This window comes from Ammospiza caudacuta, chromosome 3 (assembly GCF_027887145.1).
Source record: "Ammospiza caudacuta isolate bAmmCau1 chromosome 3, bAmmCau1.pri, whole genome shotgun sequence".
Taxonomy (NCBI): domain Eukaryota; kingdom Metazoa; phylum Chordata; class Aves; order Passeriformes; family Passerellidae; genus Ammospiza; species Ammospiza caudacuta.
The window spans coordinates 84142096-84162558 of NC_080595.1; the positions used below are offsets into that span (position 1 = coordinate 84142096).

Sequence of the window (20463 nt, forward strand, 5' to 3'; positions counted from 1 at the left end):
GAACAGCGTGCAGAACTCTAGATAAGATAACAATAAACAAGAACCTGAAGATGAAAAGATCCAGTGCGTCTCTCTTTCCTGACACAAGACCACTCCAGGAGGGTCTCCCCAGACAGGGAAGCCCCCTGGAGAGCCCAGGCAGAGTCCCAGAAGTCAGGGAATTGGCAACAGGTACCCCAACATTACTTTTTCTCTTCCACACCAGCAGGTGGGAGTACAAGCTGCTCGCAGTCACCTGCACCAGACCTAAACCCATAGTGCAAGGACATACAAATGCCTCAGAGTGATCCTTGGGGCAGCACGTCCACCTGCCCAGAGCATCCATGGACTACAATGGGAGCTGGATCAAGGACTCACTTAAAAGATGGTCAAATTGAGATAAAAGGCAGTAAGTGACTTGGTCAATGTCATAAGGGAAAATCCAACACTATCACCATTGAAGATGAAGTGGGCTGTGCTCCTGATCTCACTCAGGACTGGCTTCAGCCCATCAAAGATCCAGCTGTGCATCAAATTAGTCCTAGAGATATATCTGAATAGAGATATTCAGATTCCCTCTTCCAGCTAAGCTGGGAGATGGTGAGTCAGAAACCACAATTATGTCCAGAATTGTGGCAGGAGGTCTCCAGGCCACAGGCTGTGCTTTCTCCAAAAGCCTGAGAGGCAGAGAAGCACAGGGAAAAGTCACTATGAAGAATCACAGGAAACACATTCATTTAAAATATCTATTGGAATTACAAATTAAACTCTCCAATATGATTCAAAGTACAAAACACCACATTAAAAGGCATTCAACAGCTCCTTTATACATCACAGTGTTAGTGGCACAAAATGCACTTACATTTCAAATACATCAACAGAACTATTTTTACACTGGTCAAATACATTATTTATACATATGCATGACTCCTTCATGCTTATCCCTATACAAGTTTTAAAATACATCATAATAAAATGATCAAGAAAGGTTCAGTTATGTACCATGTACCTGTACCTAATGTTCCTGGATTTCTTGTAAGATATACACAAATCAAAGCAATAATGAAGACCATGGGGCTCTAAACACAAACAGCATGCCTTACTTAGTACAAGTGCATTAGCAATTAAGGGCTGATGCAGGCTTTTTTGATGTCCTTAGTATCACTGTCATCAACAACTGTAATTTACTTGTTTTCCTCAGGCTTTTAGATTATGTACATGAAATGTACAAACTTTGGTCTTAAAAAAGCAAACCTGCACAAAGGTCTATGCATGCTGCACCTCACTGGAATGATAATGGCCTGCATTAAAAATATTTATTCCTATACAGTAAAAGGCCTACAGATGAAATGCACAGAACTTCATTCTAATCTTCCTGCCCATAACAATATTTTTTTAAAAAAACACTTAGTATTTTTCTCACCTATGGATATTTTATCCTGTCAGCTCCATAAATGAGAGCTATTCCCTAATTTTGATTGTTTTCTGCATGTCAGGAGCTCAGCTGTAAACTGAGAGTTGATTCAGTCTGCTGTTATTTGGGATTTTGCCTGATTTATGCACCAGAGTATCTGAGGAAAGATCATGCTTCTTAGTATGTTGGGGAAAGTATCCTAAATTCTTGACATGCTAAAGTCAGTAGTAGGAGGCCTTAGGATGAACGCCAACACGAATAAAACTAAAATATTAACATAAAACTACAGTAATCTTTTATATATAATTGTTCATCATTCACAAACTTTTGAAGAGTCTCAAAACCAATGAATTTGTCCTCACAGCACTCCTGAGGTAAACACTGGTCCATTCACTTTAAAGATGGTCAGGCTGAGATAAAAGGCAGTAAGTGACTTGGCCGATGTCACAGGGGAAAAGCCAACACTACCAGCATTGAAGATGAAGTGGGCTGTGCTCCTGATCTCTCTCAGGACTGGCTTCAGCCCAACTAATGGCAAGGCTCGGGAGATGCAGAGCCTCTGGAGTGGGACTCCACACTCCCTAGATGTGACACCACATGACACCCCAGATGAACATGCAGATGATGTACGAGTACAAACTCCATCAAACAGCATTTACGAACACACCATTTACTCAAGAGCTGGACTTGATCCTTGTGGGTCCTTTCAAATCAGAATATTCTATGATTCTGTGTGAATAAAAACACCCTAAATAATAGCATAACCATAAAAATGCAGCAGGAATCATGCTGTGATACTTATTTTTCTGGTGCAAATCCAAAAAGCCATAGTTGTTGCAACAGATTTTCATTTGAAAGACAAAGAAACAAACATTACCGTGGCAGGGGATTTAAATGTCAGAGTTTAAAATTATGTATTTACAATTGAATTTTGGGGTATTAAATGTCACAGTATCAACATAAGCTGTAACATAAAAGCACCCTGAACTTAATACATCACCACCAAAAGTTGCTACTTTGGAACCAAATCAGCATTAAAAAAATAATAATAATTATATTAACAACCATAAAAACAAGCAAAAAAGTCCCCGAGAATACAGATGGAATGACATTTAACAAACCTGAAAAGACTGGGTAGTTATTTGGTAAATATATGTAGGCATATAGTCTATTCCAACAGCTAGGATGTGAAACAAGAGCTGTGTCATAAAAATCACCAGTAGCAATTCAAGTATGTTGAGATCAGAGATACAATGACAGAGTTTTCTGATTGCATATAATGTTACCTGTGAGTATCAATTATAAACTATAATTTTAAAAGTTCTGTATTTGCAAATAGCTTATTTATCTTTCTTTTTTCTTTTAAATCTGGAAATGCATTAATTCTGACATTGGTTATTAATTGGTCGCACAGCACTTGGGAAAAGTCAAGTTCTGCTGTATTTTGACATAAATTCTCTAAGAAAGGCACAGAGAAAATAAACTTCCTCATACCAGGACACTCAATACTGTTCACAGGCCAGTGAATATTTCCTGTTTACTATGATCCCAGTAGGAGAATTGGTCACCAGTCACAGCCACAATACAGCAAAACCCCTCAGTGCCCCAGCTAGAAAATTCATAACCCATTAAGTCTTTACATCCTATTGTCCAGGGTTTTTTTCTCCAGTCAAACAGGAGTACAGGGCCAGGGAGGAAAGGCCATAGTTCAAGATAACTTTCAGGAAGCTGTCCTTTGCAGAAGGGTTTCCACTAATTCTGCCCAGTGAAGCCATGACTCAGGACAACTTAGGTGCATGGCTTGGGATCCCTCTGGGAAATGGACTGAGCTGATGCCAGAGGGAGAGAAGCAGCTCCCTGCCTGCTGAACTCAGCAGGGCTCCACACACCCCTTGAAGCTGACAAACAGGGATCAAACGCACTACCACACTTCCCTACAGGTATTTTTGAACAATTAAGCAATTTTTAATAACCAAGATAGCCAAAATACTAAAGATACTCAAATAACAAAAGATCTGAACTGCGCATTGCCATAAACAATCTGAAGATATCATGACTTCAGATTTGCTGGAAACAACCTATCCTTTTTATTCACATTACAGAGGCCAAATTCATTAAAATCAAACCAAGTAAGTGAATTGCAATCTCCAGCTCCTGGAGTTAAAATCTATGGTTAGATACAATTTGAACAGCACTAAACTTGGAGGATAAGGGAGGAGAATAGTTTTATAAAAAGAAATTGGCCTTTTCAAAACTGTGCCCTACAATATTTTTATTTAACAGATACACAGTGTAAACCAAAAGCCAATAAAGAGTAATTTTTTGATGGTTGAGCTATAAAAACAATTCCCAGCTTGTGACAACAGCCAGAAGCAGATGCAGTCAAAGATCCTAAAGACATTTTCAGTATAAAGTTATCCTGGCTTCAAGATATTCATCCATGTCAGTACATTGCTAATGGCAGAAATAAATGATGACCAAGAAATGCAGTAAAACTTCAGTCCACAAGCCATTCAAAAGAATGTTTTCCTTCGTATTACATACACATTGCTTCAGGTGCTTCACATTTCATGGCAAGAAGTTATTAGTCAAATTCTTGTTGGCTTTAAAATAGAGCAAAATGGTTTTCAAAAAATATTTCTAAAGAGAAACCTCTATGATGTAGTATGTTGAATAGCACACTTTACTACCCTGAAAACAGAGTACTGAATCTTGCAAAACTATCAAGTGATTAGTTTTCAAATAAAAACTTATTTTGTCACAGTATTGTTATTAGCACAATACACCACATATCATACAATACTATCTCTGAAAATGGGCTAAGTAGTTTAAATGCAAAGCACAACTTCCACAAATATCCCAGGCATTTTCATATTAACTACAGGGATAACCATGATGTATTTTTATATTTAAAAGGAAAGACTCATTAATAACCCAAAAGTCTGCTAAACAGTAAAGTTAGTCCTGTATTTTTTATTAATTGTCCTAAAGACAGAAGCAAGCTATTCTGAATTTCCAAAATAATTCAATAGCACAGCTATTTACACATTTGGTTTAAATAGGATTTAATATATATATATATCTATGTATCTATAAAAAGATTAAGATACCTGGATTAGAAGTTACATAGCCCTATAAGTGTAGCAGAACCCTAAACAAGAGCAAAAAATAACAATTCAGAAAAACACTAGTGGTCCAGGGGTAAGCAATACCATCAATGTATTTTTAAAAGAAACTTGATTAAATAGCAGGTTTGTGTCTCCACTCAACCTTACAGCTTCATCAATTAATTTTAAAATGTAGCTTTTAATCAAACAAATTTCTTATAAGACTTTATAAAATTATTGGAAGGCAGCAGGACTAACTTTGTCCCTCTGATCCTCCCCAAATTTCAAGAAAGGCATAAGATGGCCTATATGCACCTTACTAATTTTGTTACACTTGGAAAAAATAGGTACTAAAAAGGACATTGTGATGGCTTTAACAAAATCAGATGTGTAATAAAGTCACATGAAGTTGACTATCAGATTCAAATGATAGTCAACTCAAACATATGCAGGAATAAGACAGCAAATTTGGAAGCAAACAGATATGCAGAAGTTTGTAGGCTTTTTCAGCTTGGTTTGCTGATGTCATTCAGTACAGTCCCACCAGCAGGGCAGCACCAACCTTTTGCATTATTTTTAGCAGTATCACCTCTTAATTTCAGATAGCTGCCCAGGTCTGTGGTCTCCCTTTAGCACCAAACTTGCCTTCTCTTACCCTCCTTGTCTGTTATCAAGTGATCTGTACAACAGTAGTAACAACAGTTCCTGGAATCAAGACTGTGTCAACAAAAAGCAGAATGGGGCAAGTAAGGCTACAGCAATGTAAGTGCAAGAGGGAAACATAACAGCAACAGTAAAATCAAAACATGTTGTGATGAGTCCAATCTTCTCTCAGTCTAGGTAGGTAGAGGGTCATCATCTCCTTTATTACATTTGCACTTGCAGCAGAGAACAAATGGTGTAGCAAGTAGAAGGAAAGGGGAGGCCACCAAAAGTAGAAGACCAAATCCTGCAAAAATGCCTACCACCTGTAAGAGAAAGGGATAGCATTGTGTCAGGGACAGCATTGCCTAGATTCTGTGTCTGCTACACCACTGCATCCTCTGTGCCCATCAGAAAGACCTCAGCAAATGCCACTGACCTTATCAGAACCAGAACTCCCCATGTGTATACTACAGTCAGCTCCTGTGACCAGAAAATGTGAGTGAAAGTAGTGTGAATGTTCATGTCTTAATGGCTCCTGTCAGAACTGTGCCACAGAACTGCTTTATCACACAAGGTGATGCAGATGGCTATTTGACTTTTTGAGTTTTCTTATATCTCAAACAACAAATGAAGCAAATCACTACTAGTTTTCTTGACCAATCTTAAATGCTGAATATATAAATCAAGGCTACAAAAAGGACTTCCACTTTCAGGTGCTCCCTTTTTTTCTGGGGAAAGCTTCAAGAAGAATGAGTCAAGGTGTTGGTGGTATAATCTGGGAAGAATCCCACAATGTACCACCAGCATGCAGTCAAGCTTGGGAATTTCAATCACAGATTACTAACACCATGGATTATAGGAGGACTTTGCATATGCAGTGGCTTTTTGCAGTCAGACCTGAGCTCATGCTGCTGCTTCAGGGCACATGATCTAAGTGCATCTTTTTCACTTACATTTATTGACCGCCTCCTTCCCAGCATGAGCAGAGGACCATAGACTTACATAACCAGTCAGTGTGACAAAGCAGTCAATTTCTACAAAGCTTAAATTTGGAAAATTATTTAAGAAACATTCAAGTTGAGCTTCATCACCTGAGAAAGTTTCTCATTTGCCACAGGCAACCGTAAGAGTGATGCTGCAAGGATATGCTCATAAATTATTTAAGTGAATAATTTAGATTTATTCACATGACAGTGTCTGTGAATAATTTTGAATAATGATGGCAAGAGTGGAATGCTAATGCAATAGCAAAACCTCACAGCAGAAGGCAAAATAAAATTAGAGTGCAGCACTCATTACAGATTCTTCTAGTCAGGGCTAGATACACCACTTCAATTAGCTGGCAAATATTAAATTAGCCATGGTATAGATGGGACGATGCAGTAGCTCTTTGGCTGGGCATGGAGAATCGGGTGCGGATGATCTCGCACAGGGTTGTGGGGCTGTGCTGTCGCGGAGCGCCCGCACCCGCGGGAGATGGCGCTGTGCGACAGCGCTCCGGGCGCGCACCCACGCACCGAGCGGGACCGGACCGCGGCTGCTGCTGCCCAGCATGGGGAGCCCCGCACCCACGCACCGAGCGGGACCGGACCGCGGCTGCTGCTGCCCGCCATGGGGAGCCCCGCACCCACACACCGAGCGGGACCGGACCGCGGCTGCTGCTGCCCGCCATGGGGAGCCCCGCACCCACACACCGAGCGGGACCGGACCGCGGCTGCTGCTGCCCGGCATGGGGAGCCCCGCACCCACGCACCGAGCGGGACCGGCACCGCGGCTGCTGCTGCCCGGCATGGGGAGCCCCGCACCCACACACCGAGCGGGACCGGACCGCGGCTGCTGCTGCCCGGCATGGGGAGCCCCGCACTCACCGAGCGGGACCGGCACCGCAGCTGCTGCTGCCCGGCATGGGGAGCCCCGCACCCACACACCGAGCGGGACCGGACCGCGGCTGCTGCTGCCCCGGCCACCGGGAGCCCCCGCTGCCTCGCCCTACCATCTTATTTCCTCCCGGCAGCAATTCCTTTTTCAGCTTCAGAGGTGGGCACGTTTCATAACCCATTCTTTTTCTTCTGGTGGTGCTGACAATGCGATGCAACTTCTAATCTTTGCATTTATTTCCCAGAAACTAAAGTTAAATTCTTATCCTTAAAAAACATGAGCTGCAACTACTGCCATGCTGCTCTTTGCAACCCAGGGTGAGTGCACTGGTCAGACAGAGCCAAGCTAGAAGCTGGCAATTCAGTGGAACAGACTGACTACTGGTAATTAATATAAAACATCTATTTACACTATCCTTTCAACCTCAATATGCCATCAAAGAAATCATCAAGTTTCAGTTTTTTGGTTCTGCTGTTTTTGTTTTTTTGGTGTGGTTTTGCATGTGTGTGGTGGGGGGCGTTTATTTTTAAGTAAAACTGCCTGTTGAGTATTACTTACTTACTTTTCCTTGGTTCTTTCTCTTCTGAAGAAATTGCTGCCCTACTAGGCATCAAGCCATTTTCTCTGGCCAAAACAAATATTTTTTTAAACTCACAAACAACAAACCAAAGACTCACCTCAATTTGCTTTGGATAAATCTAAGAAGAACCTTAACAACTTACTCAAAGTTAACATAAGGAAACAATTGCAGTGTTGATTTGGCTTTAGCAGGTTTAGCAGAATTACATCCTGACTAGTAGTGAATTATCACCTTCTTTCTCAACAATAAACAGATCAAACATTCCATATATCAAACATATTTGCACAAGCTGCAGTGGCTTAGAAGAGATTCCAAATATCAGATTAATCACCTCATACTACAGATTTATCAAGTAAACTTCACATACCCACACACCTCCTAAGCTACCATTGGCTAATCCAAGCAAAAGCCAGTCCTCAGCTCAGATAGTCAGTGGTGTGAGTGAAAGAAGGGTGAGTGAGATCCTTCTCCTTTTATTTCAGTTTAGCTGTTTATCCAGACTTGATGATTATTCTGTAGACTTGGGGTTTATGCTCACATGGAAAAAAATCTTCTTACTTCAAGAAAAGTACCTCATCTCAAAGGTAGCTTTTTCCAGGCACACAGTTAATTTAGGAAGAGATGACTCAGATACGCAGATGTCCCCCTATCTCTGAAGTGAATGTAGAGAAAGTAGATTGGACCAAGTCACACATTAGCATTTATACTGCATGCATCACAGTGCTGCAGAGAGCTCTTTTATTACTAGCACTCTTGCTGAGTCTAGCAACACTGAATCTAGACTACAAGAGGTATTCCCACACTCTCTGCAACTGTCAGTTTGAATCTGTGTTTGAAACTACTGATGAACCTTCAGGGTTATTTCTATCCAACCAACAGGAAAGAGTCAGAGACCATAGCAAGATAATGTCTGTGTTCAGGTTAATTCCACTCCAGGTCTGGATCCAGAGCAAAAACTGCCTTGCAGAAAGAGCTTCCTTGTAAATAATACTGACAGCGGCAACCTAGTTCATCCTCCATGTTCAGTGAGAACAATCTGGACTGGCACTGAACTGGCTCTGCAAACATACCTTTTCTGGTTCTCAGGGGCATTTTGCCAAGGAGGGCCTTCTCTAGGAGAGATAATTGTTCCACTCCAAGCTATTGCCCTCTTTTTATCTGCTACAAAAATCAGTTACCATTTGGCACAGAATTTATCCTAAGGAGTTAAAATGAGGGACTATGACAGCAGTAGAATTGTAGAGAGCTTTAAATGATCTGAGCTTTACCTGTGTCCTGTGCCAAATAACAGATGCCCTGGAGTGCCCCAGCTTGTTTCGACAAGGTCCTTTGTCATAATGTATAAGGAGAAAATCATCCTGCAAATATTAAATGAGAAGGTAGGCAATAAACAGAAGTTCTTCAAGTTACAAAACACTATAACCAGACAACTTAAACACAAGAATCACACAGGAAGATAAAAGCAAGTGGATATGGCCATGTCTAACCTTTCCAAAGTGCTTTGTTTACAGTTAGGTGTCTTCACAAGCAGGTTTATTTGGCATGTGTTATAGATATATAATAAATTCTTCTCCCAAAGGCTCTTAAGCTGCATATTTAAATGCTAGCATGAAGTTTAGCAAGAGAATCCAAGAAGCTAAGCTGATCACTGCAGGCATTTTACAAACATATAGCAAGAGCAAAGGAAAAATCAGTACTTGTGCTGCAGACCTCCCAAAGCTGGCTCCTTTATCTAGCTGAAGAACAGAATGACAAAACAGATTTCTGAGATATTACATCCCTATCAATTCTGTCAGCTCCTCACAAACCAGAAAAGATAGTAGGCCTAGTTCTAAGGCAAAACTGCTTTTTTTATCTGTGAGAGCATGTGAGAAGCCTGTGATTTCAGGATTGTTAGTAAAGTATTCAAATGGAACAACCACAAGATTTGAATAGTTGGGAGTAGCTCTCAGGAACCTAATTTCCTTTGCTATTGTTAAAGTTATAAAGTAAAATGATGACATGGAAACAGATGTTGTGTATTGTATATATTCTGATCTGTGGGCATGATAACAGGCTGATTTAAAAAAAATATAAACATATGACAGTAGCAGCTTATAGAACAATAAATTCCTGCTGTTGAGGGAACACAGTATTCTTTCTCCTATGGCAGATCTATTTCTTGTCCCACAGAATACAATGAATGGTAAACAAATTAGACTGCTAATAACCTACCACATCTAGTTTGTTAAACATCCTCAGACTAAGAGCATTGCTAGTCTTATACTGTAATGCCTTCAAGAAAGGCAACATTGAAAAGTCAGCACTGAAAAAAAAAGCAACACCCTTCCCCATGTTAGGTGCCATGTAAAGATTGTAAACAAATTACTGTCATAAGACTTTTTACTTTTTAATAATTATTTACTGACTCAGGCCAAATGCTAAATTCACACAGGTCAGACAAGTGAAACAGAGGATACAAATCCTATCAAATTCCCAGCACCAGCTCTGATGAGTTGTGGCCAGAAGCTAGAGCGCTATTTATTTAATTGATTAAAGAGACAGCTGGATGGCAAAGCAATGAACTTCTAAGCTTCTGAGAGCCAAGAGTGCACAGCATGTACTCACATCAAGAGATTCCAGACAGTACCAGCAAAAGGCATGTTTGCAATTCTTACACATCATTTGGGCACAGCCTTCATCTCGTTCAATATAAACTTTACACTTTGGACAGCGTTTGATCGGAGCATCATCTCCCATTTTGAAAACTGAACTGTGGGAGAGAGTGAGAAATTAGTAAAATGCATGACCATGTCAGTTTAGAAAATAATGGCTAAGAACTGTGTATGAAGGCAAGCCTGCTTTTTTTGCTTAAAAAAAGAGAAATTACTAGATATTCAGGAATTCAAGTGGTTTTATTATTCAGATATTATGCTGTGCATTACTTTTCAACTATATCTTTAGGAATATGCTTAATGACTACAGTGTCTACATAAAGTTAGGATATTTTCTTTATCATGTAAAAAACAGCTTTTTTATGTACATATTAATAAATATTAAACAGTTTTATCCTGTAACATACCAGCTGAGCAGCAGGTAGCTCACATCTAAATATTTTGTACATCTAGATTATTTTCCTTTTCTCTCCTTTCTTTCCCAGATGAAGAAACAATCCCTTGATTGCACAATAACCCCAGACCACATTCCTTTGGACTGGGGCACCAGGGACAGAGAACTTGTCTGTGCCCTCCTTGAGGACCCTGTCTAAGAGTTTCCCTCCACATCAAGAACAATAAGGTTTTGGTGCATGTTGCTCTTTCAGTTAAACTTTGTCTCTGTTGACAGACTCCTAACAAGTCACTGTTCATGAGTTAGGGTCGCCACTGACTGTTCTTGCACAAGTGTGCAAAACCACAGATATCCCCTGATATAATGGGCACAACACAGAGGAATGTTGAAATAGTGGAACAATTTTTATTTCCCTTGTGTAGCTTTCTACTGTATGCAGGTTTTATGCTCACTAACAACTAAAATGTACCTTAAATGACAAATCCTGCAGCTACTGCCATTGTAAGATGCAAGAATTACTGATGGAGAATCAACAATTTGCTGCAAAACTGGACTGATGATTGATTTGCCCAATAGCAGGATAAAAGGACACACACTAATATTAACACTAGGGGTGACTGTACTAGAAAAAAATGCTTTGTATACATAAAATGTATGTGAAACTCCTAATGCTCCTAACAGGCACATTATGCTCCAAAACAATGAAAAAACAATTTTTACTTTTACTTGGTGGAGTAAAAAAATTAAGCATGGAATAAAAACTAAAAGCAACCAAAACACTAAGCAAAAATACATAAAGTTTGTTATCTTGCCATGAAATTTAGCAACCTTCAGTTCTTGTCATGCACACAAAAAAGCATGTGCCAAAGTTAGTGTATTTGATCAGGAACTCATCATGACAGCATCCTAGCTAGTCATCTGTTACAGCAAAGCTTGAAAGAAGACAAGGTATGAGTAACTAAGTCCAAAGCTGGACAGGGCTTTAATGATGCCTTGGAGTGCAACACAGTCTTTGAAAAAGCCCAGACACAATGGTCTTTCTTATTCAATGGCTGCAGTTTGCCACCAGAGACCACTTGAAACAGAGCTTAAGATCATATGGCAAATGTGCAGCAGAAAAGATGATTGACAGGGTATCCTAAAAATCACTGTCTGGCATGATGTTAGCGACTCCCACACTGTCCAGGAGAGCAGCAGTAACAAGATCATCCCTCAAGTGAAGCTGATGAGCTGCCTGGATGTCATATTTTTCCCACTGAGGCAAAAGGCCAAAGGCTTAAGCAGCTCTTTTGTGCTTTTCTGGGAATGCTGGCAAAGAGCGAGCCTGCCAAGAGCTGTTCAGTTTTAGAAAGAGCATTAAAAGAACAGGAACAACTAAGTGAAGGAAACAGCTTTAGAACAAAACATCAGGAAAATGCCTCTTAGAGTTTTTGGCTTCTAAATACTTAATCTTTCTCAATATCTTACCTTGTTTCTCCTGGAAGAAAAGAGATTGGCATGCTCTCTTGACAGCCTTGACCTGGATGCCAATTAGATTTGCAAGCAGAGCAGAACTCAATGTCACACACTTTGCACTGGACCAGCTGAGGGTCCTGTGGGCTTGATTCCTGGAGCTGGCAAACTGCCTGGCACGTAGAGGATGGACACCAAGTCCGGCAGGGATCCAAAAGCACTTCTGCAAAGGGACATAAAAGAACCAAATTCAAAGGCAGATACAAGATCAGCCTTCCATAACAATGCATTTCAGCTGAGGTTGACTGGCAGGGCATTTGAAGACACAAATTTTCAAAAGGAGCTTTTTAATTTATGTGACCCACATTGACACAAACCTGGCCTGCTTTGCAAACAGGCACCAAACCAAAGTGAGTTTCATGAATCTCAATTAATTGCACACTTTCATTCACTGAACTAAACTTGTTCTGAGAATGAGACGTATTTTTTTCAGTTGTACTTGAAGTTAAATACAGCGTATACTATGCAGTTAAAACCACCAGAAAGTGTTTTTACAATGCCTTGCCCAGTAGGAACCTATTTCAAGTTGACCTCTATCCTAATGCAACCACATGATTAACAAGAGCATAAGATACAGTTTCATCTCTTTCTTGGGTGCTCCTTACAGGTAACTCATTTCATGTTTCAAAGCCCAGTGAAGGCAGTAAAAATCTACCAATGATTGGAGTGGTTTCTAGGCTGGGTCCCAGCAAAACTTTACTGACAGTTCTCTATGGTCCTGCCATTCCACATCTCCATAAACATACAGTCAATTTATGTTCTTAATGTGTTTGTATTGTTACACACATGCTCATTAATTCTGTACTAAATGCTAACCCAGCAGATAATCTTGCCTCTGTGAAAGAGGTCAGTGTTCTTCTCCAGCCCCTACAATACCAGTAGTCAACTTAAACAGCAAAGCTCAAAATAGAAGTCACTCCCTCCCTTAGCTATTTAGGAATATTATACATAGCAATTTTCTTTCCTTAGTTTATTCCCAGAGTGCTGCAGTTCTGGGAATCATGCAGGCAAGAACAGAAGCAATTACTTTTTAGGTTTTGGGGTTTTTCTTTCTGATGACCAAGCAATTAACACACAATGATGCTGCAAGAACATATGCAGAGATTCTGATTTATAGGATTGCTCTGGAAAAAACTCATTCTCACAGTCTTCAATGGATAGTGTTATATGTGTTACCTCTTTCAAACTGTAGCTTCTTATACCTTTGCATGATTTCTGATGCAACCATGCACTCAATCTGTTGAAAAAAGGAAAAGAAGAAAAAAATCCAATTAGAAACAGTAATAATCTGTTAAATAAACAGAGTATTTGACCTTTGAAGAATTAATAAAAACATATGTTGTCAACAATGAAGCTGTAACATAAAAAGCAAGACAGATTTAAACATCCTGTGAGGAAAACACCCTCTTTGCAGGAAGAGCGTACCTCATTTTCTTGCAGATGACCTCGCTTTGGGCAGGCAGCATCAGGGCAGCTGATTGCTGTTTCTAGACCTTCTTTGATTAGAAGTTCCACATACTGTTTTAGGCACTGTAAGAGAGCCAAACACTGAGTTAACTATTCTGCCATGGTTAAATCCCTCAGTATTTTAACAGCTTTAGTCTGAAAATCTGAAGAACTCAAACTTTGAAAAAACAGGTACTACTGTGTCTGTTTTACAGCCATGAGCCACACTGTTAGCTTTTGCCACATTTATACCTTTAAGTAGAAAACAGAAAGTTTATTTCCCCATCAAAATTATAGAATCATTTAGGTTGAAAAAAACTTCTAAGACCACTTAAACCAAAATTAACCAAATAGCTCTTCATCAATTTAAAATATGCAGCAAATTACAAAATAATAATGGGGGAAAGAACAAATCAAAGAGGACACAGAGGCGGAAAAAACAATAAAACACCTCCATGATACAATTAGATTAACCACATTCCAAAGAAATTTGTGTGACTGGAAGCCACAACGTATCTTAGTAAGCAGTAATTCCCCATAGACAGGCATCTGTCAAGCATGCTAGAACACAAAGGAAGTTGAGTATCTTGACATTTATTCTTGGAAAACAACTATCTGAACTTCATGGTTAAAGAAGTAACTTTTCCACAGAGAGGAAAAATGTGAAAATTAGGACTCCCTGAAGAACTATAGTTTCCATGGGGACCAAATAATAAATATTGGTAATACTAATACTTTTCTCCCCTGGCAACCACAGCATTTTACCCAGCTCATAACTGTAAATGTAGCCTCTGGCACAGCAGTGCACAGCACGGCTGTCAACAAAGCAGAGAAGTGTATATTTTTGACCAAGGGCAAATTAAGATTAAACCTTGTCATTCTTGATGAGCAACAACTCCCCTCCACCTCCATTTTTCCTACATCAAGCTGAGAGCTAATGCTTAGGTGTCTACTGGGAAGACAGGGCAGTGATGAAGAGATGCCCTCTGCTGCTATTGTGCAGCTTCTACCAGCCCAGCACTACACAGAAAGAGCAGACAAGGCTCTGCTGCCCAGTGGATGGGGCACCCTGTGATGGTCTCACCCTGCCTGTGTGCTCAGCTGCCATAAGCAAACTGGAGACAATTAAAGAACTCTGTCCCTAACTCTGTTTGCAGATGTATGAATAAAGAGTGAGGCTAGACCAACAGCAGAGTGAAATGAAGATATAACACCAGCTCAGCATACAGCTGTGTGGGAGGCAAGAAGGATTACACACTCTGCAGCAAACTGGCAAAACAAGGATTTCAGTTACCATTTCCAGACATTTGCTAAAGGTATGCAGCTGCTGACTAACCACCAGCCTAGGAAGGTGAAGGGCTGCATTGACGGTGCCAAGGCTGGTGTGCCGAACTTCAGGTCAGAGCACAAAACTGCTTCTTCCTTCACCCTGTGCAATCAAATGGCCCATCTACAAGCACCTTTCAGCCTAACCCTCAGGCATTGGCTTGTAGCTGGTAAAGTTCACACTTCAAACCTCTTCTCTCCTGCCTCTCCATTTGTCTACTCAGCTCCTTTCAGATACCTCTATTAACAAATTATTCTAGATTTTACCTCTTGCAGCTTGATTGTGGCAAAGATTGTACTTCCTGCCACACAATCTCTGCTGCTCTGATCCACAGCATTTCTGGTGGCAAGTTGCCACCACCTTGATAACATGACAAATCATTTCTGTTAGAGCTCCCTTTCTGTGTCTCCCACACATTAGAAAAAGCAGGTCATTTTTTTTTTGAGAAGAAAAACAGAGATCAGATAATTGATATTTATAAAATTTTTAATTGTGCAAAGAAATCCATGTGTGACAGCCTACACATAGTCTTTGTCTTCCTCAGTAGGGGTTTAATGAGGACAACTGTTCATTTAGTAGATGTTGACTCACAGAAGGTTTTCAAGCCTTCACTCAGAGCTCTGCAGGGCAGGTAGTGGAACACTTTAGGAGAACCCGTATCACTAAGCACAACAGGCTGAGCTCTGCAACACCCAGACCCTAGGCTGTGTGCCTTGGCAAGCTGTGATTTCAGCTGTAGTGAGGTATTAGTGCTGCTATAATGACACTGCTGGCTCTTCTCTTTCCTCTCCATTTGCAGATGTCAAGTGTGGATTAAAACGAAAATGCATACATTTTTAATGCCAGCACTAAGCACTTATAGCAAGTACTTTTCAAGCTGAATAAGCTTTGCTATCATTAATCATTAATGTGGTTAATTCTCCTCCTCAACCTGTTTAGGACTATTGCCAAAGCCTACTCAAATTGCTTCCCTTTCCTCTCATTTTCCAAGAAACTACACAGTTCATTCCTGTCATGAGCAGTGTCCCTGGCCTTTCCCTTCCCCTTGATGGGGCATTGGCTGCTGCCTTCTCAAAAACAGCACAGCCAAGTGCACTTCTCATGCTTCACCTTCTGAGAAATGCCTCAAGGCTACAAAACATTGCTGGAAAATAGGTAGAGGATAAAACATGCTATCCACTCAAGACTCCCCTGAGACTTCTTGGGTAGAGAGAGAGGAACCCAAATCAGTTGCAAGAGAATTTGATGCACAGGGTAGCTGTGGCTTCTCTTGAGAGCAGACACAAGACATTCAACTTGTATAGAATTGGCTACAGTACCAGAAATGCAGCAGCATGCAAGCAACACAACAAAGCAGGATTAGGTATTCAATCATATACTATGAAAAATTCATTGTAAAACAATTACAAAAAAATGACAAATTTTTGCAAATTTTCTATGCAACTTGACTCAATGCTGGAAGAAATTATTTTCATAGTCTTCCATTAAGGCAATAAAGTACTCTATAGCATGAACAAAAAATGTAGGAGCGTAGGTCACCCCAAACAACATTCAAAATGAAGTCTATTACATAACTTTTCTCAGAGAAAACAGGAGCTAAAATTAGATACCTAAGGCATGAGATTGGAGTAAGGTTACAAGAGTACACTGACGTATATAAAAGCAATATGCTGAGGAACATCTTCATTATTCCTCTAATGGATGTGTGTCAGAAGAGACCAGTTAGCTCCCCTGAGCACTACTCTTGTATTGTTCCCTGTGCATGCATGCTCCTTGTTCAATACATCCCTGCCCTGTCCTCCTTCCATCCCTGCTGTCCTTTCTGACACATGCATAACTTTTTCTGTCATCTGGTAACGCATGAATCCTACAGGCATTTGCTGACCCCATGACAAAGGGCAGAAGCACATCCATTTTTAGGAGTTTTGGCCCAGATCCATTCCCTCACAAAGATCAACCGAAACTCCAATTCAGCAGCAGTTTTACTATAAGCTGCCTATATAAATTGGGAGCACTTTTTTTTTCTGTTGCCTCAGAGACAGATGACTAATAAAGGAATGACTTTCTGAAGCTGCCAAGCACAGTGCAGTATTTAAAGCTCAGTAAGATGTGTTGCACTTCTAACCTCTATACATCAAGGATTGTGCCACACAGGAAGGTATGTGCTCTGACCACTCAAGTGCCATGGCTTTAGAGCTTCATATCTTTTTGTTTAATGTTATAAAGATCAACAGACCCTATATAGGAATCAAAATGCTTATTTTTTGCCTAATTTCAAAACCACAACACAATCTTGCTCTCTTGCATTTAGCTCTAACAAACCTGCATGGGCCACAGCAAAATTTTTGGATTTTCCTTTTCTTTTAGAAGAACTCCAGGAATAATCATGCTTACTTCTAATGTTGGTGCTTTGATTTATTTCTCCTGACATCAAACCCCAAATAAACGCCACCATAATTCCAAAAAAGGAATCTTGACTTTCACTGTTTACATGGGGGGGCAACACTTATCTACCATCTACTTTGACAGAAAAAATGTGTTCATAGGCACATGAGGTAATTTTTCAATACAAAATGTACATAATTAAAAACATTTGGAGATGGTTTGGGAAAGTTATAATTTATTTTTAAGAACATTTTATTGCTACTATTGCAGCAAACAAGGAGCAGTTTTTCAAGATGCCACTTATTTGAGTTAGGCATACAAAAAGATTATCCTGCACTGTTTTCTTAACAGCTGATAGGTGGAATTTGTTAAAATGTAGACTTCTGACTACACTAATGCTGTGATGCACATGCCAAATCATATGGGAAATTTTTAAATCAGTTCATGGATTTGGAAAGGTGAAAAACACATGACAAGAGTGAAGTATATCATCACTACACAATTTGATTTATTTCTTAAACCTTCAAATGTATTTTAGTGCTGGCACTAGGCCATAGCCATCACCACATGAAGTGTGCACTACATGCAGAATCATCACATGCTGGTATTGGAAAACAATTTTTAAAAAACCAAAACACATGCACCAATAAAACTGAAAAGGGGGAAAATAAAAACAAGAAATCTAGCATTTAACAAGTTCTAAAAAAGAAAGGGAATTAATTTTTTACAATTTATTTAGTAGCAATTAATATTAAAGTTAGGCAAAGGCAGTGCACAAATATTAACCTTGGAGATAACCCTGCACTTTGGGCAGACAATAACTAGGAGTTTACACTGCACTTCAGAAACACAAGGAAGGGCTGACATGCTTTCTCAACAAGGGAGATTTTTTAAAGCTCAAGCTAAAAATCTTTTCAAAGAGGATAATTATTAACATGTAGACTAAATTGTTGGTCTCAAATTCTATATCATCTGCAATCCAGGATTAGATGAACATCTAAAAATATCATACATAAATATACACACACATATAATTACATAAACTTGCATTCAACCACATGAAGACTCGGGAAAAGCTGGTTGGTATTTTGTGATCCATGTTACAAGTGACATCAGGATATGTACATGCAAAGATCCCTTTGGGCATTGCATTCTAGGGTAAGAAGATTCTTCTGTATGAAGAATATGAAAGGATATTGAGTGAGAAGCACTTATTTCGTGTCTTGTAGCTAAAAATCTACAGTTTGGTCTATGGGCTGCTTTTATGCTAACAGGATATTAAGCCAAAGCTCAAAATTCATGTGATGGGGGCTACACAGATGACCAAAACTACTTCAGCATCAACTACATTTGGCAGTATTTTTATGCTCTACATACTGGGAAGTTTTCTTTACACTGCTTTGAAATGAATTCTAAGAAGGTAATATCTTTTCCTTCCATAAGACAGGGCAATACCAAAGTTATTCTGCTGCTCTGTGCAAACTTCCTAAGCTAATTCTGCAGTCAGTCTGGTGAATAGGTAGAATTTATACTCTTAGACAAACTGCCTGTAAATCTTTTGGGTAACATGATGTAATGTCCTATTTTAGCTTCATATTAGAACAGTGCAGTGATGTAGTGTGCAATACTCACTGGGGCAGGAGGAGACAGCATGTGTGAGAGGGAGTGAATTTCTTTCACTACAAAAGAATCTGAGTGTCTGTGTCTCGGGTAAAGCCTAACACTCCTGGAAAAATAGCTCCCTTCCTTTTGTCCAAATAACAAATTCATTCTGAATGCCACTTTCTAGAAATATTTTCCACTTAGACAAACCTGAACAATTTCAAGAAGAAAAACTCCCCTAAAACAAGCAGCCTGCATCTGGGGTGTTCTCTGATAAAGGAAGAATGATACAACAAGGCTAGAGCCTTCCCTATTCCTGAAAGAGATTTTTGTAGCCATATATAACTATCATATGCTACCTTTTTAAATATTTCAGTGCATACTTCTTAAAGTAACAGGAATGCTTATCTGGTAATAGGACAAATAGGACAGAATCATACCATAACTGAGGTTGGGACATACCTTACAGATCCTATAGTTCCAACCCTTTTGCCATAGGCAGGGACACTTTCTACTAGACCAGGTTGCTCAGAGCTCTATCCAAACTGGCCTTGAACACTTCCAGAGATGAAGTACTCACAACTTCTCTGGGTAACCTGTCCAGTGCCTCACCACCATCATAGTAAAGAATTCCATCCTAGTATCTAAACCAACTCTCTTTCAGTTTGAAGCCATTCCCACTTGTCCAATCACTACATGCCTTTATAAATAAAGCCCCTCCAATTTTCTTGTACAGCCTCCTAGGTGGACTCCCTGTAGGAAACCCCACCATAAAGTTACCTGTCCCTGCCCTCCCTTTAATCCTGACCCATAAGCTTTTGGTCGTCTCCTTAGTCCCCAAGTGTAGCTCCACAACCTCCAACTGACATATAGTGACACCTCCACTTCATTTCTTCTGCCTGCCCTTCCTAAAGAGCCTGTATCCTTCCATTCCAACACTCCAGTCATAAGAGCAATATTATTTAATCTTAGTGTTTTACAGAAAAAGAAAACTACTTACCGAGAAATTTCCATGGTATACTTACCGCACACAAGAAAACATGTGCAAGAAAAGAAAAAGAACAGTAGGTTCCTCAGAGAGGTTTTAAGCTTCTTTCAAATTTACTACATGGCCTTTTTGTGTAAAGCAGTTATAATCCTGCCTCAAATCTATTGTTGTTTAATAACAGGCTCAACTCAAAACCACTCTTGCACTGCAGCTCCAGAGTGAACAATTCTCTACAGCAGACCTACAGCCTGGCTTTTTAATATCACCCTAATCCTACTTAGCTGACAAGAGACTTACTGGAAAATATCTATGCACACTTAATCACAGAGATCTGTTGGAGGCATATAGCTGACTGTGGGAGCAATTTTTCTTGTTTACTAGATAAACTGTCAGCTATACTGACCAAATCTGCAAGCACAAGATACATTCAACTTCCCAAACCATGTAGATCTGAGACAGATGCACATTAGACATGTTTAATGTTTGTGGTAATACTTTGAACTTAAATAATTTCCACTTCTACAGACATCTTTTCAGAAATAATTATCTACT

The 20463-nt window shown here is 39.8% G+C and overlaps 1 protein-coding gene across 2 annotated transcripts in view; it reads right to left on the reverse strand.

Moving 5' to 3' along the window:
* Nucleotides 1–711: 711 nt before the first annotated feature.
* Nucleotides 712–20463, reverse strand: part of RNF144A (ring finger protein 144A) — a 62669-nt gene continuing 42917 nt past the window's right edge. For both annotated transcript variants that reach the window (XM_058801278.1, XM_058801279.1), the window contains 6 exons: nucleotides 13589–13693; nucleotides 13340–13400; nucleotides 12119–12326; nucleotides 10211–10355; nucleotides 8872–8961; nucleotides 712–5468 (listed from right to left, as the gene is read on the reverse strand). In XM_058801278.1, coding sequence (XP_058657261.1) covers nucleotides 5337–5468; nucleotides 8872–8961; nucleotides 10211–10355; nucleotides 12119–12326; nucleotides 13340–13400; nucleotides 13589–13693 — 741 coding nt within the window. In that variant the 3' untranslated portion in view covers nucleotides 712–5336. The remainder of the gene's footprint in view (nucleotides 5469–8871; nucleotides 8962–10210; nucleotides 10356–12118; nucleotides 12327–13339; nucleotides 13401–13588; nucleotides 13694–20463) is intronic.